Here is a 23,602-nt window from a genome sequence, read left to right as displayed (position 1 = left end):
TCTGCCTTTGCTCCATTGGCTCTTGTAAGTTGCCATGTTTCTCTTTGTCTTGGGATGAGGCCATAGCTCCTTTTTATAAATGATCAATAATATAGGCTTCTACATTGTGGTAGGAGAGGCCATAAGTTAGTGAAGGGTCATTATTATACCAAGCGGTAATGAGCCCTCCCGAGGCCTATAATGCTGTTAGCACATGGTGCTACTCGCGAGTTTTGGTGAAGTAAAAAAGTTAGCTTAATAATGAGAGAGTACATTGACAAACCCAGTAAATTAAATGTGGTTTTATTATGTAGTGTTTAAACAACAACTGTGTCGTCATAAGTTAAGCATTTCAGACGCAAACTTGTTTAAACTGGGGAGGGTTTAAAATTAGCGTGTATTGGGGGTTTTGTAGAAGTAAATGGTTTCTCTATAGGAAAGTGAAAGCATTTCCCCATGTTTTAGCTTTCTCTTTGGTATGTTAATTGGCATGTTTGTAACAAAAAGCAGGTCCTCCAATAGGGGAAGTGTCTTGTTGAATGCCATTTTGCATGGACATTGCATTATTGTTTCCCTGTCTGATTTTGGAGTCTGAATGTTTAAAATGCATACAATGCCAGTAGTTATTGACTGCACCCTGAACAATTTGTTACTGACCACCCCTCTGCCAATCTCCATGTGCTAATAGTCTTGACTGACCACTCCAGGACACTTTCTGCAACTCTTGAGAGGCCACAACTGCTATCGACTTTCATTAATATGCTTGATTTCAGGAAACCTTTTTCAACTCCTGAAGTGCAATGATACAATTCCAAAATTGGCTAATTCATATGTTATTTTTGATCTAATATTTTAACTACGTCTCTTTTAAACTTATTGTCCCCGTCAGTTTTGTAGTTGCTCCCCGTTTATTTCCTTCTTTCCTGTTTTATTGTTTCCTTCTCTTGTTCATGATTGAGCTCCACCACGTTCATCTCTCTTTCAGTTGTTGTCATCTGTGTGATTATCATTCGAAAATGGAACCAGTCCAGCTGAAATCCTAGCCCCTAAATTCGACTTTCTTCTGTTATATAGTGTATTAGGTATTCTAAAGTGTGACAAAATTTAGATCTTGGCCAATCCTTGTTTAAGATAAATCCTATGTATGCACTTTCGGGACCAATGGCAAAGTCTTTGACAAATGCATCCTGAAATTGGAGGGTGCATAAACGAAATGGGGGAATTAAGGAGAGAACATGGAGGGAAAAGGAATGCAAATATTGAATGAGAAGGAAAAGAGTAAAGGGAAGGATGAAGAAAAAGGAAGCAAGTAGAAGGGGAAAAAGACCAAAAATGACAAGGAAGGAATGAAAAAGAGGCGGATGGAAGGAAAGACGAATCAAAAGAGGATCAAAGTATTATATAATGGAATTGGTACATTTCAGAATGCTATCTTTTGAAAAATGTTTCCTTCAGTCCGGGTCACTGGTACCTTATAACATGTTGTCTCAGTGTTGTAGAAAGTGTCCTGCAGTGATCATTCGATTCCATTGTTGAGGCTGTAGCTGTGGCCTCCGCTAAGGCAATGTTAAAGATCGCTGCATTCAAGAGACAATGTGAGGATTTGTGATTGCATACTTAATGTATTTTTCCCAAGTCTATTGCTATTCTTCAAGGTGTCTTTGGTGACTACTTCAATTATTCTAAAAACAAAAGCAGGATTTGTGGCTGTGAACCAATAATGCAGTTTTTGAGTCTTTTGTGTATTTTCTCATGGTGGGTTTAAAATCTTTTTGGTTTGTTCTATCCAAATCTTCTTGTCAAGGAGAGGTCAATTCTAGGCAGTTTTGACTACTCGAGCCCTCTTGGATACTTCAAGATCTGGGCGTACTTCATGTGAGCTCTAAAGCGTACTGGATAACATCAGGAGGAATTGGAATCACGGGTTGAATTGTTAAATAGATCTCTATAGCAGCTATATTAAACATTGTGTGTAACTGTTAGGTAGAATTTCATTTTTGTGCATTTTTCTTTAAATCAGTTTTCCTGAATGACTAGGAACCTTTTTCCACACTCACTTTATCTCTCTGAACCTTTTTTTAACCCATTTGGTTGTATCTTTTTGGAGTCCTGCTTTCCTCCAGTTTTTATGGCATCTGTAATTTTATTATTGCAGCACACAATGCAACGTTGCTGGGAGCTCTTTGAGCTGCCCTTTTTATTTCCTCTGTGATTTTTATTTCCCCTGTGATAACTACTGTTTCCCAGCATATGGGGGATACTTTATTTTGAATCTGCACACCCCACCTTATGTGGATTGCTGAGGGGTCACAATGTGTATCTTTTTTCCACTTCACCTGTAACTTTCTAGTTAACAGTGACACATTCATCTGAGTGGCTGGTGGCAGTGGATGTTTACTACCAATTTTTGTGAAACGTACACGTCGGCTGCTGTCACCGCTGCGGTAAGAGACACATGGGTCACCATTGATTTAAAAATGTGGCCTGTATTATTTTTCCGCCAACTCTTGATGACTTGTCCTTTCTTGAGCCTTCTTCTACCTGGCTGGGTAGGGGTGGTCGTGATGGTTCTTTTGTCTTTGGCGGACCTCCTTGCAAAACCCTCCAGGGCTCTCTTGTGCCTGGAAGGACAGGAAGTGGGAGGTGACCGAATGTCCCCTGGTCTTTGTCCTGAATTGTGGCTGCCTAGATCTAGTTCGAACTAGGAGGCTGGATGTCCTTTTGGACAGGCCAGTCCCCAGATTTGCATGGAAGGCTTGATTGGTGATTGAATATTCCAGCCATTTTTCCTGTAGAAAGGAGAGGGTCCTGGAACGACAAGAGAGAGTTGACTAATGCTGCTGCTGCAACCCCTTGTTTTAATAGACGGGGAAGATCCAGACTGGACGACTTCCTCCCCTGGACTGGTGGGCCTAGCCAGGCCTAACAAGCTGCATTTTGAGCTGTCTCTGGAAAAGCTGCAACCATCCTGGGCTGCAATTTTCCAATACCATGAGACCTGGACCAATATGCTGTGCACCGTTTCCTGAAGCGCGGTACATTTCAGAGTGAGTCTTCTCTAGTCCTATCATAAGTGGATGTTAGTAAAACTCCCCAACAGTAACCCAGATTACAAAAAAGGTATCAGGCGCCCCTCTTTCGAAAGAACACAGCATGATAACCTGTTCAGTGGTTATTAACCACTTTGAGTGTTCGCAGCCATCTGCTTTTTGCTCACTGTACCTTTCGCAGATGGGAAATATCCATCTGCATATCAGTCTTTGTCCCGCCCATATGGGCAGTCCAGCACCGAAATGCTATGACAATTCCCTTCTGAACAAGAATACCAACAGCAACCCCATACACGGGTTTCTGCCTTGTTGGGCCTCATCAGTGAGGTGGAGCTGTGCCTCTCTGAGCACAGTGAGCAGGGAGTCCAGGTCTGATACTCAGATTACACTTATGTAAACCTGCCACTTGAAGTTCTTGGTAGGCTACCTGAGCATTTTAAAGCGCAATCAGTTTCACAGGAGCAGAGCACTACTAGTTTTAGAGTTTTACACGCCTCCTTGTCCATCAGCTTTATCTGATTGTAGGCCTAGGAACGTACCAGGACTACTTTTAGCCAGCATATTACAGATGTGCATACCTTATGCAAAACAAGTCAACTTGAATAATATTTTTCGAACTGCACCCACGCACACAAAAGCTGACCGTTTTTCTTTTTGTTTCCAGAAGCTCAAGCCGCTTTCCTAGTGGAAATGTGGACATATTGTAAGTGATTTCAATCCGGCACTCCAACTAAGTCAATGCCTAGTATGGGATGCCCAATGGAAACCCTTATTTATATATTTTATGTCAAAATTTGTTTAATTCTGGATGGTGTACCCTTATATAACGCCCTCTCTTTGAATTCCCCCGGTCTCACTGAACCAAGAAATAGGTTTGTTTTGCAAATTAAAATATTTATTTGAAGGATTAAACAATATATAGATTACACATTTATGAATAATATCTGAATATCACACTTATGAATATGAACAATGATCAGCAATGGGTAATACAATATCTATAATCTCTTTAATCACTTAGGAGTAGGAAGAATAATCTTAACAGAATACTTTATATGGTTCAAGGAAATGCAGTGATAGGAACGAATGCAACACAGAAATAAACTTGATATGAATTTAACCAAAAGACAATATGATCACTCTTTCCCCTTTTATTACTCACTCCTCCCAACATGCAATATGAGGAGATGGAATGAGGGCACACAGGTATCAGGAATACAATCAACAATGCAGTTCAATCCCAATTCCCCCAGCAAGCTCAGAGAGAATGGTAATGCTTTTAAAAACAGGTCAAAATGCTTTTGAATGTGATTTGCAATGAATGGGGAAAATGCTAAAAATGATTTTAATTCGCTAAATTGAATTCAGAACTAGTGAGAGTTGCTTTGGATTGGTTCAGGTCAACATTAGCAATGATTATAGAATGATTAGCAGATGGAAAACGAAATTCAGTAGTTGAAAGCAAGAAATAGCTGTTTTACATGGGGTGAAATTGAGCCAAATACGAAATTGCAGCAACTTTTCCGCGTGCGGGAAACGCGATTACGGGAAAAACTATAAGGAATTGGAATGTTTTGGGTTCGTTTGAAATCTGAGGATGTTAGCTTCAAAATGACATTTAAATTTCGTTCCTAGGACGTATGGTTCAAAAGTTGGTTTTTGTGAAGGTAGATTTTTCAGAAACCGAGTCAAGATTCAAAATGAAAGATGCGCTGTTGAAGATTTGGTACAAAGATTTCTTAACACTAAAGAGTCTATGGAGCTGCAAACTACACGACAGCCCAGCCACCTATCCAGAGGTGCCTCTGGATGTTTTCTGTCTGCACGAGACGATTGCCTTTTCTCCAGAAAATATATATTAGCGCCAAGATGATTATCACTACAATTATCAAGGATTATGTGGAGGAGAGAAGAATTTAGAATGGACAAGAGATTCAAAAATGCAGTTATGGATAGGTTGGAATGGTTGAATTGGGTTACCTAAGACTAAGAGGTTACTATGGACAGTTCTAGACTAAATACTCACTCCAATGGCTTTGGAATGGAATGGGCCAGTCAAAGATCTGGTCAAGGGTTTGGACCTCACTCGCCACCGAACAGGATCAGGGCACCTGGACTCTGCTCTCAGCAAGGCACTCGGGTCTGCGCGGCCTCTTGGACTGGATCTGACGGGTTCTGGGTTACAGCTCTGCTCTGCGGGTCTGGATTCTGGTTCTAGCATGGGGTTCTTAGCTAGAATAGCCAAACAGCTCAGCCAGGCTGTTGGATTTGTGGTGCCCCTTGGAATTTTAGGGGTTAAAATCAGGTTGCTTAAGATTCGGAAGGCTAGCTGAGAAGAGTTCAGCTTTTGGGTTGGGCCTTTCTGCTTCAAAGTTCTAGAGTCTGGATTCTGGATCTATGTCTGGAGCCTGGATCTTCCTTCAGGGTGCTTCGCCAAGGAATCGGTTGATGAGTGGAAAGTGTCACTTGTCTGTCCTCAGAAGTTGCTATTTATGCATTTCCAAAGTGGGTGGGGAGGCTGATTATCTATGCCCAACCCTCTAAGGATCTGATAGGTCAGAGAATTTCCCCTCCTGATTTGAGACAGGAGCAGTGTGTCACATGTGTCAGAGTGACACTGTGTTTATGGTCCAAAGGAAATCCCTCCCCTTTGCTTTTACTTAGGAAATCTATTTTCCCCAAAAACATATTTCCAAGATGCACAACTTGTTGATAATACATAATTGCATGACAGATTGTTTAAGGTACATTGCTGTCCAACTCCTCTTCCTGCAAGCTTTAGTTCATAAATGACAACGTTTTCGCACTTTTGGTGGGTTTCTCAATGTTATTTCTGCACCAAGTTTTATACATGCATACGCATCCCATCTGGGCATATTCCTGTAATTTTTCATATTCCTAACATAAACGCAATGGCTGGAATATGAATAATTTCCGGGGTTTAGTCTCAGAAAATCGCACAGATTCCAGATAAGTCTTAAACTGTGAGCGAATTTTTCATTTTTTTTAACTTTTATTTACTGTAGCACTAATACAGATAGCAAGACAAACAATGAATAATAAAATTAACAATACAAATAACAATGAGAAATCAGAACTTTTAACACAGTAAAATGTGCAATTCAAGATACATGAATCATTAAACCCCCCCACCCAACACCAACAACGCACAGTCAAAAATAGCTGCAAAAATCTACCCCATATTTTATCAAACAAACCCAATTTGCCAATTCTCCGAAACAGCACCCGCTCCATGTCCACCAGGTCATGCATCTCAGACAACCATGTCCCAATGTCCAATGTCTGTCATGATGCCTACCTCCAAGGAGCCAGGTCCGACCCAGGAACCCCAGAGGCAGGCATCATTTCCCCCAGGGGAGTGCCAGCGGGCCCAAGCTGGGGCCCTTTGGACGCAGTCCTGGCGCCTTAGGCGCCAGGCTCATAAAGCTAGACATGTGTTCAAGTGTTTTAATGTGCACTTACCTGATGCAGACCATGCTGCCACATCCAGGCCCTCTTGAGGCCTTAATGGAACTACTTTACCTGTGGGACTACTTTCCACCCGGGTGTGGTCGGGGAAGGATACATACCTGATCGGAGGAAGGATACACACTTGGAACTTCTTCAAAGCTATTTAAACCACACCCGATCAGCAACTCACGCTTCGCGTTGTTCTGCTCCTCGCAGCTGGACGCTCACCGTGTCAGCTCCTGCATCTGGACTTCAGCCACGCCTGTCAGCATCCTGGGTCACCTGCAAAGGGAGACAAGAGACCTTACCAGCTAAATCTGCACCACGGAGACATCACACCGACGATCCTGAAAAGGAAGACATCATTTTTAAAAGCATTTCGTTACGATCGCTGCAGCGCTGCATTTCACTCACCTTTCCTGGGTGCCTCCATCTTCAGCAACGATCATCCGGATACACAGCCACTTCCCAGAGCCTAGAGAAAAAGACAAGAATAAGAGGTGAGAGAAGGAAGGGAATAAGACTTACCTGTTGGGTCATTCCCATTTCATTTCGGGTTTTGCCGCTTCCAGGCATTTTCCGGACCCCGGCCCCTATGGGGAAAAAAGACAGACATTGAATGAGCGAATGCAAAGACAGTTCCCGAGCGCTCATCCAGAACTACCCTGCCATTTACTGGAACTGGAACTGCACGTTTCACTTCGGGTCGGCGCCATATCTCCGGCATTCCGAACCCCGGCCCCTAAGGGGAAAAAAGACATAAGCATTAGCGCTTGCTGCAATAAGACAATGAACATTATTATTAAGCTTGGACCTTTGAACTTGCAACAGAACTCTTACAGCGCCTCACCTGAATAGTCAAGCTTACCTGAACTCCCATCAATCCTCAATCCAGTGAAGTAACTGGGTTTCAACGCGCCCCTGCATCTGAAGCAGGATGGAGAGCTCATCCTTCCTGACCCTAAGGTGAGACTTCACGGGGAATCGTGGAAGGGTATCGTGGAGGGTTGAAAGAGAGTGGGAGGCTTGAGCATAACTCAGTCAGTAGGTAATACTCCCTTTTCACGCACAGGGGAATATTCCTGCGAGCCGGAGAAGCCAGAGTAGAGGGCCCTTCCTGTCCATCTTCAGAGTCCTGCGCTTCACCATTGAAGAAGCATCAGCACTCGAAGCCAGACCTGTGCCTCTGTGGGAATCAGATGAGCGTTACAGAACATGAAGCCTACCCACAATTTCCCACCCAGGCGCTATGGAGACTTCCGAGACTGACCAGCTGGCCCAGCTTTTGGGGGAATTACGGGCAGAGGTGCACTCAGCCCGCCAGGAGACTAACGCTCTCAAAAGAGAACTGACCTTATCCAAGGAAAGAACAGATGACCTAGCCAAAAGGTTATTACAGGCCCAGGCAGGGCACACTCCTTTACCTAATTCCGGAGACATTTCCACATCAATGGGTTTGAGTAACCCGGTACAAATTAATCTACCTGGACACATGCCTTTGGCCCCACCTGAACGTTTTGCGGGGGATCCCAAGAAATATGCTGTCTTTATGAACCAATGTCGTTTACACTTTCTATGCAGACCCGGAGCCTTCCCTAACGACCAGACCAAGGTAGCCTTTATACTATCTTACCTCAGTGGCAGTGCTGCCGATTGGTCTATTCCATTGGTAAATCAGGATGATCCCATTCTCCAGAATTTTCAGGGCTTCCAGGCCAGCATGGAAAGATTGTTCGCTCGACACTCCCAAGGACAGGCCCTTGATAACGAACTGCTATCCTTACGACAAGGTAATCAGGATCTTCTGTCCTACATTGCCACCTTTAACAGACTGGTTGTGGAAACTGGATGGCCAGAAAGCAAAAGGATCACATTGTTTCATCGAGGCCTGCACGGAGAGCTTAAGGATGTTCTAGCTCAGATAGTAAACCCACCCCAGGTCTGCGCAGACTACATTGACTTGGTGGTTCAACTTGATCACAGACTTCAAAATAGAAAAGCAGTTCGGTTCAAGTATGAAAACCGAATACCGATCAAAACCCACGCTAACTCCAAGAGTACCGACGTATCTGAACCTATGCAAATCGGTGGTGTTAAAGGACCATTAACGCAGAAAGAACGAGAGAGAAGGCGGCAAATGCAGCTTTGTCTGTATTGCGGGACTTCCGGTCACTTTCTTCGAAATTGTCCAGTTAAACCACTTAAGAAGGTGGTTGGAGCTACTGATAACGAATTAGTGACACCTGATTCGGGAAACGACCTAGCCCGACAAGCGTAGGGGTCCGCTTGCCGAGCTTGAAAACGAACTCTTTGACCTCGCATTTTGTCATGCCAATGGTGCTCGTGGACCCAAAACAGTCTCAGCAGTTGCATGCTATAAAAGCATACATCGACAGTGGAGCTATTGGAAATTACATAGACCGTGAATTGGCTTCCAGGATTAAGCTTCCTCTCCGCCCGAAAGTAACCCAAGATGTCATTACTACAGTAGATGGAACCGAAATAGCCTCAGGGCCTGTAACGCATTCCACTGTTGAAGTGACACTGGTGGGTCAGGATGGACATCGGGAAGCAATCGTGTTTGATGTGATCAAGGCCAAACAATTTCAAGTAATTCTTGGAATTCCTTGGTTAGAAACACATAATCCCAGAATTGACTGGCGAGCAAAGTTTTCCTGATTGTGAACCAACTTGTTATCCAAGAAATCCAGCTATGGGTCTAGCCTCAGCAACTTCCACCCCTGTACAGCTACCGTCAGAATACCAAGAATTCCAAGACGTTTTTCAGAAAGAACAGGCTAACACGTCGGTCTTATTATTGCCAAATCGATCTGGTACCCAATGCTCAACTACCTTGTAGTAGGATTTATGCTCTTACGGAACCTGAGAACCTGCATTTGTGTCAGTATTTAGATCAGTATCTAGCCAATGGTTTTATTCGCCCGTCCAAGTCTCCTGTCTCTTCAGCTCTGTTCTTCGTGCCGAAAAAAGAAGGCGACCTTAGAACGTGTATAGACTATCGCGCCCTAAATCAAATAACGATTAAGAATCGTTATCCTCTGCCCTTGATCCCTGAGCTTATCGACCAGGTGAAAGACGCTTGTGTGTACACCAAGTTAGATCTCCGAGGAGCTTATCACCTGGTGCGCATAAAAGAAGGCGATGAATGGAAGACTGCATTCCGCACCAAATTTGGGCTCTTCGAATATCAGGTGATGCCCTTCGGTTTGTGCAATGCACCTTCCGCCTTTCAGTACTTTATGAATGATGTTCTTCGGGTACTTATCGATGTCTGTGTCATTGTTTACATTGACGACATCCTGGTGTACTCTTCTTCAGAATCTGATCACAGAAAACATGTTAGGGCAGTTCTTGAGAAACTGCGCCAGCACAGACTATTTGCAAAACTCGAAAAATGCGTTTTTCATACCACAGAAGTTTCTCGGATTCATCCTGACACCTCAAGGAGTCCGAATGGACTCGCGAAAGGTGGACGCCATCCTCAAATGGCCATCTCCAAGCTCGGTGAAGGGAGTTCAGAGCATGCTCGGCTTTGCCAATTTCTGTCGAAGATTCATCCCGGAATTTTCCCGAACAGTCCAACCGTTCACCGCTCTCCTAAAGAAAAACAAACGCTTCGAATGGACTCTTGAGGCCGAACAAGCCTTCCAGGACCTGAAAACCAAATTCACCTCTGCACCTGTATTGAAGCACCCGCACCCAGATCTCCCGTACATAGTGGAAACCGATGCATCCAGTTCGGCCATGGGAGCTGTCCTGTCGCAAAGAGACCCAAAAACGAACCAACTACACCCAGTGGCCTTTTGGTCCAGAAATTTTTCTCCTCCTGAAATCAACTACGCAATTAACGATAAAGAGTTACTGGCCATCAAATCTGCTTTCAAGGCTTGGCGTCACTACCTTCTCGGGGCAAGACACACCGCCGTAATTACGGACCACAGAAACTTACAGTATTTAAAGACGGCCAAAGCTCAATCTTCACGACAACTCCGATGGGCTCTATTCTTTGCGGAATTTGATTTTGTAATTACCTATCGCCCTGGCTGCAAGAATGGAAAAGCGGACGCCTTATCCCGGATTGGCATGGAAGAACCTAATTCGAGCTTAGAACCTGTGCCCATCATACCTGAGCAAAGAATCTTAGACTTAACTTCATTGCAAACTATTGAGGATATCCAAACGCAAGTAAAACAACTTCTAGACTCTTCAACCTTACTGGAATGGAGTCAAAAGGGTCCTCATTACACCGTTAAGGATGACTTACCCTACTTCCAGGAGCGGTTGTTTCTGCCAAGTAAAGAATTGCAAGAACTTGTTATTGCCCATCATCATGAATCTTTAATGGAAGGACACCCTGGTATCGCTAAAACGGAGGAAAAAATCAAACGCCACTTCTGGTGGCCTTCTTGGAGAAAAGACATAAAGTCTTTTGTACTGTCTTGTGGAATTTGCGCCCAAAACCAGGCTCAAAAGAAAAGACCAGCCGGCCTACTTCAACCCTTGGATATTCCACCGGCACCATGGCACACCCTGTCAATGGACTTTATAACAGACCTGCCTCCTTATGCTGGTTACAACACAATCCTTGTAATTGTGGACCTATTCTCCAAAATGGCCCACTTTATCCCTTTAAAGGGTTTGCCTTCAGCTTCCACCTTGGCCAAGGAATTCCTGGAGAATATAGTTCGCATACATGGTTTCCCTTCCATATTAGTCTCGGATCGTGGAAGTCTATTTATCTCACATTTTTGGAAGAAGTGTTGCCAACTAGCACAAATAGATGTGCGGTTATCCGCCAGCCACCACCCCCAGACCGACGGACAAACCGAGAGAACCAATCGGACTCTTGAGCAATATCTTCGGTGCATGTTACACCAATCCGAGTTAAATTGGAAAGACATCCTTTGGATCGCAGAATATGCATAAAACAATTCAGTGCATTCTGGAACCGGACAAACCCCCTTTTATACTTTGTATGGTCACCATCCTCGGACCTCTTACCTAGATCCACCTCTGACCCTGGAAATGCCCGCAGTAAATCATCTGCATTCCACAATAACCAGAGCCTTCAAAGAAGCTGCAACTCATTTACAGCAAGCCAAGAAAAAGTATAAAGAAAACGCTGATTTGTACCGAAGTAAAACTCCTCCTTACCAAGTAGGAGACCAGGTATGGCTAGCAACTAAACATTTACCCCTCAAGGGCCCGCGAACCTTCAATCCCATATTCATAGGACCTTATCCCATCAAAGCTATAATCAACCCAGTGGCCTTTAAACTGGATCTACCGCCCAACATGCGTATTCATCCAGTTTTTCATGCATCACTTTTGAAGCCAGTACAACCAGGAACCCGATTGTCCAAGCCTCCAGATCCAGTTCAAATTGAAGGGGAATTAGAATTCAAAGTTAAAGACATTTTAGACTCCAATGTGGTAAAGTCGAAACTCTTCTATCTTGTTGACTGGAAGGGATATGGACCTCCGGCGAGATCGTGGGAGCCTAGTAACCATGTCCGCGCACCTCGATTAGTACAAAGGTTTCACCGGAGATTTCCGAACAAGCCCAAACCCCCGGAGGGAAGAACCTTGGGAGGGGCCTTGAGGGGGGGTACTGTCATGATGCCTACCTCCAAGGAGCCAGGTCCGACCCAGCAACCCCAGAGGCAGGCATCATTTCCCCCAGGGGAGTGCCAGCGGGCCCAAGCTGGGGCCCTTTGGACGCAGTCCTGGCGCCTTAGGCGCCAGGCTCATGTTGGACCTCTGTCCTGGCGCCTTAGGCGCCAGGCTCATAAAGCTAGACATGTGTTCAAGTGTTTTAATGTGCACTTACCTGATGCAGACCATGCTGCCACATCCAGGCCCTCTTGAGGCCTGAATGGAACTACTTTACCTGTGGGACTACTTTCCACCCGGGTGTGGTCGGGGAAGGATACATACCTGATCGGAGGAAGGATACACACTTGGAACTCCTTCCAAAGCTATTTAAACCACACCCGATCAGCAACTCACGCTTTGCGTTGTTCTGCTCCTCGCAGCTGGACGCTCACCATGTCAGCTCCTGCATCTGGACTTCAGCCACGCCTGTCAGCATCCTGGGTCACCTGCAAAGGGAGACAAGAGACCTTACCAGCTAAACCTGCACCACGGAGACATCACACCGACGATCCTGAAAAGGAAGACATCATTTTTAAAAGCATTTCGTTACGATCGCTGCAGCGCTGCATTTCACTCACCTTTCCTGGGTGCCTCCATCTTCAGCAGCGATCATCCGGATACACAGCCACTTCCCAGAGCCTAGAGAAAAAGACAAGAATAAGAGGTGAGAGAAGGAAGGGAATAAGACTTACCTGTTGGGTCATTCCCATTTCATTTCGGGTCTTGCCGCTTCCAGGCATTTTCCGGACCCCGGCCCCTATGGGGAAAAAAGACAGACATTGAATGAGCGTATGCAAAGACAGTTCCCGAGCGCTCATCCAGAACTACCCTGCCATTTACTGGAACTGGAACTGCACGTTTCACTTCGGGTCGGTGCCATATCTCCGGCATTCCGAACCCCGGCCCCTAAGGGGAAAAAAGACATAAGCATTAGCGCTTGCTGCAAAAAGACAATGAACATTATTATTAAGCTTGGACTTTTGAACTTGCAACAGAACTTTTACAGAGCCTTACCTGAATAGTCAAGCTTACCTGAACTCTCCTCAATCCAGTGAAGTAACTGGGTTTCAACGCGCCCCTGCATCTGAAGCAGGCTGGAGAGCTCATCCTTCCTGACCCTAAGGTGAGACTTCACGGGGAATCGTGGAAGGGTATCGTGGAGGGTTGAAAGAGAGTGAGAGGCTTGAGCATAACTCAGTCAGTAGGTAATACTCCCTTTTCACGCACAGGGGAATATTCCTGCGAGCCGGGGAAGCCAGAGTAGAGGGCCCTTCCTGTCCATCTTCAGAGTCCTGCGCTTCACCATTGAAGAAGCATCAGCACTCGAAGCCAGACCTGCGCCTCCGTGGGAATCAGGTGAGCGTTACATGTCAAAGCATTTTTCCAATTTCTCAAGACGATTTTTTTGCCAATCATCGCCCCGCTGAACAACCACTTCTTCTCACTCAGAGCGAGTTCATCCAAAGGCCCATCACACCCCAGAATAATCGCACTAAAATCCAGAAGAGGGAGACCAACAATCACTTTGCCAAACACCCGTTCAATCTCACCCCAGAACAGTCTCACCTGCCTACAGTCCCACATCAGATGCTCCATCGTCCCAGTCTCACTCGAACATCTCCAACAATCCGCATTCTCCAACAACCCCCTTTGATACAGTCTCTCAGGTGACCAATAGACTCGATTCAGAATTTTAATCTGTCTCGATCGCTCTGAGTCCCAACAAATACAACTTCACATTCATGCACATGTTTTGCCACAAATCCTCAGTGACATCCAAGCCGAGCCTCCTGCCCCATTCTTCTCGTAAAGAATAATTTCCCTGAAAGCAAGATACAAACACTTTATATGGGCGACTGGCCAGACCCCCACTCGATTCCCCCAAATTTACTGGAAACGGACTCCGTGCAATTTTCTTCTCAAAATCCACAACATCAATCGCACGTTTAAGCTTCACAAAGTCAGAGGCTCTAAAGTTTTCAATCCCATACCGTTGTTGCGATTCCCTAGCTGTCATCCAACGATCATTATTAAACAGGTCAGCAACCCACCTTACCCCTCCCAAAAACCAATCCGCCCAAAAAACCACCTTGCCATCTATTTTGATAGCAGGATTCAGCCACACTGACGCGCCAGGCTCCCTGAAAGCATCCACATCCAAAAAGCGACACAAACGCTTCCACGCATCCCTCAAGCTACCCATCAAAAGATCATTACCACAACTCTGCCTAGAGACCGAAGTCAACACAGCTCTCGATGTAAGTGGTCCTTTGAAGCTAGTTTACGCCTCCACCCAAACATCCTGTAATTCATCAACAAAGGGAACCAAAAATTCCAAAAAGAAAGCCAGATGGTATGCCCTGAAATTCGGCACTCCAAGACCCCCCTTATTCAATGGTAATTGTAATTTCCACAATTTCAGCCTCTGGGGTTTCCGATCCCACAAAAACTCCTGAATCATCCTGTCCAAGTCCTTCCAAAATGACACAGGAAACATCAAAGGAACCATACTTGGAACATAATTAATCTTCGGGGCAGATATCATCTTTAAGGCATTCACCTTTCCCCATAAAGAAAGATTCAAACGGCTCCATCTCTCAAGATCTGTCCTTTAAACCACAACACATCACCCCCGCGTTTTCCCTCACCAATGCACCAATCCCCGGAGTTAGCCAAACACCTAAGTATAGCAATTTGTCCAGACACCATTTAAAACCCAAATCCTCCACAACTTTCTATCAACCGAAAATGTCAGAGGCATAATCTCCGATTTCAACCAGTTAATTTTTTATCCAGACCAAAGATGGAATTCAGCCATAACCTCCATCAACGCCGGTATAGACTTCTTGAGATCACCAAGGACCAAAAGCATATCATCCGCAAACAGCCAAACCTTGTGCACTATCCCCCAACATGAATGACCAACCACATCGTCAGCCTTCCTAATGAACTCGGCCAATGGTTCCAAAGCCAACACAAACAACAGAGGCGATAGAGGGCACCCTCGCCTCGTTCCTCTCTCCATATAAATCCTCCCCGATCTCACCCCATTGCTAACGCCCTCCGCAGTCGGCTCACTATATAACAGCTTAATCCAGGAAACAAACCTCACTTCAAAACCCATCTTGTCTAGCACCGTGTAGAGGAAATTCCAATTCACCCTATCAAATTCTTTCTCTGCATCCAAAGATAAAACCGCACTATCCCCATCCTGACCACCCGCCTTGGACACAATATTCCAAATCTTCCTAATGTTTACTGGAGGTTTTCCTACCCTTCACAAAACCAGATTGGTCCACATGTATCACGGTTGGGAGCAAACGCTCCAACCTGCAAGCCAACATCTTCGCAAGAATCTTATCAACATTCACCAAACTAATGGGCCTGTAACTCGATGGCAGAGTAACATCCCTTCCTTCCTTCAAGAAAACCGAAATCAGTGCATGCCTGGTAGATTCAGGAAGCAATCCTATGGACAACGATTCTTCAAATATATCCAACGGCAACAGGAGAGCCAATTCCGGCAACACTTCATAAAACTCCGCTGGGAACCCGTCGGGCCCCTGGGCTTTCCCAGTTCAGCTTACCAATTGCCAATTTAACCTCATCCAATGAAAAATCCTGCTCCAACAATTCCTTATCATCCATGCCGATCTTAGGCAGACCCACTTTCCTTAGAAATTCCACACCATCACCCGACGCCTCTGGCTCATTTTTGTAAAGGTGTGCATAGAAATCCCTGAAGATATCGTTTATTGTACCCGGATCATAACTTATACTGCTGTCCTGAGTCCGAATCGAAGGAATAGAATGCCCCGCCTCTCGCTTCCGCAACCTATACGCCAACCACCTTTCACACTTCTCACCCTTCTCATAACAGGCGCATTTCAAATAGAAGTTACACCGATCATTACGTTCATCAATTAGTGTATTCAACTCTCTCCTCACCCTCTTAAGTGCACTCACGTCCGACCCATTAACGGGATCCATCATCACTCTCTTTGACAATACGGTGAGTTCATTCTCCAACAAAGCCTCCCTGTCAATGCTTTTTTTCCTCAGCCCACTCGACGCACCAATCAGGTCGCCACGTATCGTACATTTCAACGCTTTCCATACCACACTTGGACGTATCTCTCCATCATGATTACACTCCTCAAAAAAGTCTACTTCCCTCCTCAATGCCTCCAACACATCGTTCTTTTGCAGCAATGAAACGTTCATCCTCCAAGGTTTATGTTTATTCCGGGCAAACCGCAGCCGTAATTTCAAAACCACATGCGCCTGATCAGTCATAAGTATGTTACCAATCATATATGTGTCACACCACTCCGTCATCCGACCAGCTGTTAAAAACATATCTATTCTAGAATACACAGAATGTGCACCTGAGTAAAAGCTGTACTCTCTGGTCAAGGGATGTTCCAGCCTCCAACAATCTTGTAGATTGTGTTCCATCAACAGGTCCGCCAAGGTCCGCACCACCCCTCGATCGACTCCCACTCCTATCCAATGACTCATCCAATACAATATTAAAATCTCCTCCCAATACAACATTTCTGGAGCCCAAACCCTGCAAAATTTGCGCCACCCTCCTGAAGAAGGATCCATCATCCACCAAGGGCGCGTAAATGTTACACAACGATACCTCAAGACCCTGCACATCAAGCAGCAATTATCCTCCCCTCTTTGTCCGTCACCTCCCTCAGAACCCTGCTCGGGACATTTTTCCTGTTCAAATCCACAACACCCCTTGAACTGGTACTAAAGGAGGCACCATAGACCTGCCCCACCCAACCCTTCTTCAAATTCACCAACTCATCTTTTGCCAAATGAGTCTCTTGCAGGAGACAGACATCACCTTTGAGTTCATCCAAGAAACGTAAAATCGTAATTTTTTTTTTTTTACATTATTCAATCCATTAACATTCCAAGTCACCAACTTCTTCAATTCTTCACCCATCATATTGACTGTACAATCTTCCCACTCGACAACCAAATCCAATATAAACAACTGCAAAGAACAGGGCAAAATACAAACACCCACACCCCGAGCACCCAACCCCCCCTCACTCCCTACTGAAACAGATGCAGTGCGCTAGCAGCAGCCACAAACCCCAGTAACAATACACAAACTACATACTTAAGTCCCAACCCCCTCCCCATCAAACATGAACCCAAGCATCACCCATATGAATAATAATAATCCCACCACATAACACCCAGCCACACCCCCGACCATAAGACATAAATAAACAGCATAACCCCCATTTCACTCCGCCCATGCATTCCAAATAGAGGGACATCAAACTAAAACCAATGGAATAATCATCAAAATAATACAAATCCACCATAAAACCCCTCAGCGCCCCCCCACAAGAATGTATAATGGATGAAAGAGAAACCCATACGGCTCCAGGGACCCCAAATCCAGACCATCAAGGATCGACATAGGCTTGAATGGACAGTGAACCCACACACACAAAATATCCCCCAGAGCTCCAGAATTAGCGAGGGCAATAATCATGGCAAGATCATCAGCCCCACAAAACCACCCCTCCCATGCAAACAATAGTAACCTTCCTCGCAAGAAATAATCAACCATGTAAGACACATGCCCAGTCCCACACAACTAAACCCACCATAGTCACATATAATTAGTACTTGCGTTCAGCTCCATGACACAGGACAGAGAGAAAGAAAGTGCAATTGTAGGGGGTGGTGTGGGGTGTGGGACACGGGAAGAGTTCAACACAGAATAAAAGCATTTTCAAATTTCAGCGATCACTGAATCCCAATCGACGGCTGAACCAACATAATCACCACAAAAGGGCCATAATCCACAAGTCTGACACGCATAGCCATCCCCAGGGCAACCGCTTCTGCAGCATGCTAGCGAACAGTCTAAGCAGTCCAGACGTGTGTCCAGAAGTCAAGATCACGAGTAAGACATGCTGCCACCGAAGCCACTCACTGGAATTTTTCATTTTAACAATCTCTAAGTTTCATATTTTTGTCAGTTCAGTACAATTTGCTATAAGCATTTTTCTAAAACATACATTTACTTCCACTTCAATCCACATTTTCAGTCTGGCCCGCCTCCAAAGCTGGGCTGAGTCAGAGGGTCACATGGCTTGCCTTCCTGCCAGAACTGTTGTCAGTCACACCCAAATTAGCATTTTCTATTCAGTTCAAGGAACCCATTGTTTCTTGCTCAGGGCAGCAGAGGAAATCTCCCCTGATTAACATGCCAATGCGAAATCCTCTCCTTTTTGGTGGGAATGAACAAGGTGGGAGGTTCTCAGGGAAAGAAAGCCTTTTGGAAGTTTTAGCTAAATCGGGTTACTTTATAGTCAATTGTAACATAGTTCCTTGTGAAAACATTACATTCATAAATAAATTATTATGAATTATTCATCAAAAAATAAGCAAACATATCTTTAATTCCAGACTTGGCATTTGATGAAATCCCTTCTTTGAACCATTTAACTTTGAAAACAAAAGTTTCTCCTGTCAGATTTAGAGATCGCCAGTGTCTTTTGGAGGCGAGTAACAGTACTGCACCCATTTTTGACAGATTACTTTCCATCAAGTATCTTTTAAAAGTGGATTTTGTGATTCTTGCTGACATTGTATTTATGTGGATTCTTGCAGTAGAATAATGTGGAACACCCAACAAGGAAAGTTGGATTTTTTAGGTGGTTGGTGAGCCATGATTTTTGTAAATTTGACAACCAAGAAAACGGATTTCCAAACAGCTCTGTTTCTTTTGGCAATCAGCATTGCTTTTTCAAGTGGCTTCAGGCTACTTTGTGGGTAGCCCAATGGAGGGTTTTGGCAGTGGTCTCCTGTGCTCACTGAGATAGGCACAAGTGGATGGCGGCCTATTTTTCAGATTTTTACTGCGCAATTTTGGGTGATTTTTAGCGAGCAGCATGCTTTCCGATGGGCATTTCTGAGGTTTCTGCTGCCAGCAAAGCACAGTATTGTTGCAGGGCCTGGGGTAGTGGGTTGAAACATCCCACAATATCATTGGGAGGTTACTTCAATCCCATCAAAAATATTCGTGTTAGCGAGCAAGTACACACTTGCGACTTAATAAAGCTACTCGACATTGTAATGGGAGTGTAATAAACCATACACATTAGAATTCAGTTGTTGCTTAATAAATGTATCTGAAAAAGGTTACGATCTTGTTCATGATTAAATTATTACATGATTAACCTATATAGTTTTAAACAGTGCTTAATCACTAATGATATTTTTGTTTGCATCAGGCTGTTCTCCTCTACGTCCTTGCGACCCCTTTTCCTACTGAGTGTGTCCCTTTTGGGGGTCCTAGTCTTGGAAAGATGGAAGCCGCGCTTCCTGACAGATTTCACAGGTAAGTGACCTCTAATCGATAACTTTTATTTTAAATGATAGCAAATACCCTCGTTAGGAACATTAGAAGGTCTCTATAGTGGTATGAAAGAGTTAGAGCGAAACATTCATGGGCATGCCAAAGGTGAAAATGGTATCTTCGAGCAAGGACGTCATGGGTAGGGGTGAGTTGGACATTCTTAGTGTCACTCAAGAATTCTTGCTCGTTCACTCACTCCTCCCTGTTGTGTGTGCACACCTCTCTGGATCAAGGAATTTAGTCATTTTCCTAACACCCCATACAAGGCTGCCGGTTCTAACACCCCATATAAGACTGCCGGTCAAAAAAAAAAAAAAGCTTTCTAATGGTAAAGTCTTTGAAAGCTGTCTGCATCCACTTTAATCTAGCACAAAAGAGCATGAGTGACTGGGGCACATGCCTGAACATGGATTCATGCCCTTGAAATAATGAATAGATCTCTTCATCCGATTGTATGCACTGCCCACTAGCTGTGGCCTGAGAGGCAGACACAAGGACGTTTTTGTTTTCATTTAGCGAGCTAGAAGATGGTTGGAGCACCCACAAGTATGTTTCTGGCACCCTCTATACTACTACTTCTTACTTTGCATGTGTCTGATTGCAGTTAACCACCACTAAGGTGCTCCAAAGACTCCAGATTGTATGTCCGGACAAATAACACACATGCATAAAATATTACCGAGTTCTGTCCTTTTTAAAATTGGTTGTCCCTTCAAAAGAGCTAGCATTTTTTCCTTTCCCGTTCTCCTCCCAATATGGTCTTGTACTGGTGTTCAGCTTGTTTATAATCGCTCCAAATTTGGCAAAGAAGGGGGTGTGAACCACGTGGATAAGACTTAAAACATTTTGGTTAAGTGGAGAAATAAGGATTATAGCCTAGCTCTTACACTTAGAACCTTTTCAAATTGTTAATTCTACTACATCTTCTCCCGTTCCACTGCTCACGCTCTTATTCCTTTTACTGCCTGCTTTTGGGAGTGGTGTGATTGTTGAGGTCTGGTAGATATGTGCCTGTTCAGGGAAGAGAAAGGGCTGTGAAGGTGTGGGTTGACTCTGTCTGGTAGGGCGAACTAAGAGAATGGTGGACATCCACGAGCCAGGCAGTGTTGGCTAGTCTCTTGTGGTGGTACTGCTAATGATAGCAGAGGCCATAATTGCTATGGATGTGTGATGGCTATGGTTTCAAACCCTTGCCAGCTCGTACTTCTTGGTTATACATTACCTCCTGTCATTGTTGACCACTTTTGTGATGGTAGGTATTGGTCTGCTGCATGATGGCCATTGTTGGCAATCCCGTTTTAAGTCAACATTGCTAATCCTGTCTGAGATCATTCTACCGTTGTGATAGGCAGTGATATGGGAATTGATGGCCAGCACATTGGGGTTAAGTTTAAAATGTGCCAGTTGGGTCCCATTTTTAATATTCATTTGGTAACTCTCCTTACTATTTCCTGCCACTTCCCACATATAGCTATGTAAAGTTGCCCAGTTCCAACACAGAGAATATCTATTCAGTGTTTATGGGGCATTTTAGCTTTGTAGAAGATTTTGAGTGCTAGAGGTAGGAAGCTGGGGGGAACTCCTGTTGCCATTGCTTAAGACTATTCTATTCGACTGAAAGCCACCTGCAGGAAATGTCTGACCAGCATATTGTTTGTGTTTGTTTCCACAGTACAGGCCGTGGAGGAGCCCGGTGCTGAAGGGTAGGTCTGAATCATTGTGACTGTCTAATTTTTGAATAGCCCCAATTAAGCTATCAAAGCAACTTGATTGCCTTCAAACCCAGTCTCACAAGGGCTCTTTGTTCAGTGTCCAGTCTTCTATGTCCATAGAGCTGTGTCTGTGGAGGTTTTCAGCTGGAATGGGCTGTCTGTGGCCTATACCCTGCTGTCTGTTTGATAAAAAGGGATGAGTTCTCCCATCCCAGACCGCTCTTTGAAAAGGTTTCAAGTGCTGACTCCGATCTCCTATAACACCTATGGGTTTTACTGCGAGTCTCTCTGTGATGAGTAGCCTGTGCATGGTGAGGGCTGGTGTATGTGTGTGATGTGGTCAATATGGATCGATCTCTGCAGAGGAGGATCTCCTTCGTGTTGGAACCGTTAGAATTTCCACAGTATCAGGACCTAGATGAAGAGAACTTCAATATTTTCAAGTGATTTCCAATGATCTTATTATTTTTGCAATCCTCTTTAACATTTCTTAAGGCATAATGCTGCACCAACCATAGCCTTCAGTACTGGAGAGAGACTTCTATCTAATGCTCAAGATGATGCTGGCTAACTCTGTGTTCCTCAAGCATTAGTTTGATGGTCACAAAATGGACTAGATTCAATGATTTAGGGGTATTGCACCTTATTTTAATGAAATAATCTTTTATAGCACGCTTAACACCGGAGACCAGTCTCTAAGTGCGGGATCGAGATTCGAACCTGTGTTACTCTGGGTTGCTTTGCTTCCAAGACGCAGGTTGCCCCTGGGCTATCCTGTATCCGGGATGATAACCAACCACTGATTAGGGCCTTATTGTTTGACATATGTTTTTACAAGTTGTTTATGAAAGTATGCCTGTGTGTTTAAAAAAAAAAAATACATTATCAGCTCGTACCTTATTTTGTGGTGAGTGACTAGAGGAGTATTCTTCGACTGCCGTGGTCTGGTCTCTCTGCAGAGGAGCCGGGGGTTGGCTTGGGGACCAGGTTAATGGTTCAGTTGCCTCGGCTGCACCCTGAAACTAGGATGTATAGCAGTATGCCTTCATAACTACCTTCAAGGTGTATATGTACTCCCTAAGGGCACTCAAAGGGTTGAGCTCTGCCTACAAAAGAGCGTTTACGTACTCCCACATGCAGACAGAAACAGGGTTGGACCTTTCCTGCCCAAGTTCTTAGTTTATGTTGTGGTAGACCTATAAAATGAGAACATAATTTTGTGAGTATGAAATACTATTAAAATGTTATTATGATACTAGAAATAATGTCTGAGTGGTATTGGAATCATCTTTGCAATGAGGTGTCATGTCCTCATAAAGGACTTTATTGAAATGTATACATGTCATTTTCTTTTGCTGTGAGAAAACACCTGACAAAATGGCAGGTATGATTTTAATAATGTAATCAGTTTATATGTAGGCATATGTCTTCATTGCTATGCTGGAGCCTGAGGTCCTGCTGATGGGAGTTGAGACTCCACAGCCAGAAATACCGTTTTCTAGCCTGCTTTGCGTCATAAGATGTTAGACCTATACTCACTATAAGTTGTATTGGCAACTTACGCAACAACTTGTTTAATCAACTCCAGCCACTAAGCAAATCCAAACAATAGTGAATTTCAATCGCTATTGACCTGAATCCAAGAGTGAATAGGGGCTTGAAGGTGGAAACTCTAACCTGGTTTAATCATTGAACACCCATTTCCTGTTGTAGGAGGCAAAGAAAGATACTGAGATCAGCAACTGTACCTGTATGCTACTTGTACACTATAAACGGTTAGCGTCTGTGTGTTGATTGTACTAAATATACAGCATGTTCATCCCGGTGTTATGTGTTTTACAACTAGTTAACTGGTCTATTCGGACTGTTAATGTTTGTGTAGTTATTACTTCTACAGTCCGTAGTGGCTAATGTTTATGGCTGTGTGCAATTTTTGTATAGTTTACTAGCTGTACCCAGCGTAACATACGCTGTTCTAGCATATCTTAAAGGCTATTAATTAAATAACATCACACTTGTATTTATTCACTGATGTATTTCATTGTAAACATAATTAACAATCTCGTTCTTCTCAGATAAACACTTAATGAGCCGAATGATAGAACTCTTGAGACGTTAACATATAGTTGCCCGTGTCTACAGTTTAGCAGAAGCCACCTTCAGTGGTTCTGCAAGGACACTTTGTGCCTTATTTTTCTTGAAGTAACATCCCAGTTACTTTGATGTGTACTGCCCAGTGTTAAATGAGGCATGATACCAGGATGAAGAGTATAAGATATTTAATTGAAAGAGCAACAGCAGACGCACCCGTT

General features: G+C 44.2%; 1 protein-coding gene across 1 annotated transcript in view; it reads left to right on the top strand.

The window, feature by feature from the left end:
- The window catches only part of RETREG2 (reticulophagy regulator family member 2), a 278,221-nt gene that overhangs the window by 13,078 nt on the left and 241,541 nt on the right, over nt 1-23,602 (top strand). The window contains exons 2-3 of the mRNA XM_069616875.1: nt 19,454-19,560; nt 21,251-21,281. Coding sequence (XP_069472976.1) covers nt 19,454-19,560; nt 21,251-21,281 — 138 coding nt within the window. The remainder of the gene's footprint in view (nt 1-19,453; nt 19,561-21,250; nt 21,282-23,602) is intronic.

Source organism: Ambystoma mexicanum, chromosome 9 (assembly GCF_040938575.1).
Source record: "Ambystoma mexicanum isolate Mex_15411 chromosome 9, UKY_AmexF1_1, whole genome shotgun sequence".
Lineage (NCBI taxonomy): Eukaryota > Metazoa > Chordata > Amphibia > Caudata > Ambystomatidae > Ambystoma > Ambystoma mexicanum.
This window is presented reverse-complemented; position numbering and strand designations above follow the sequence as displayed.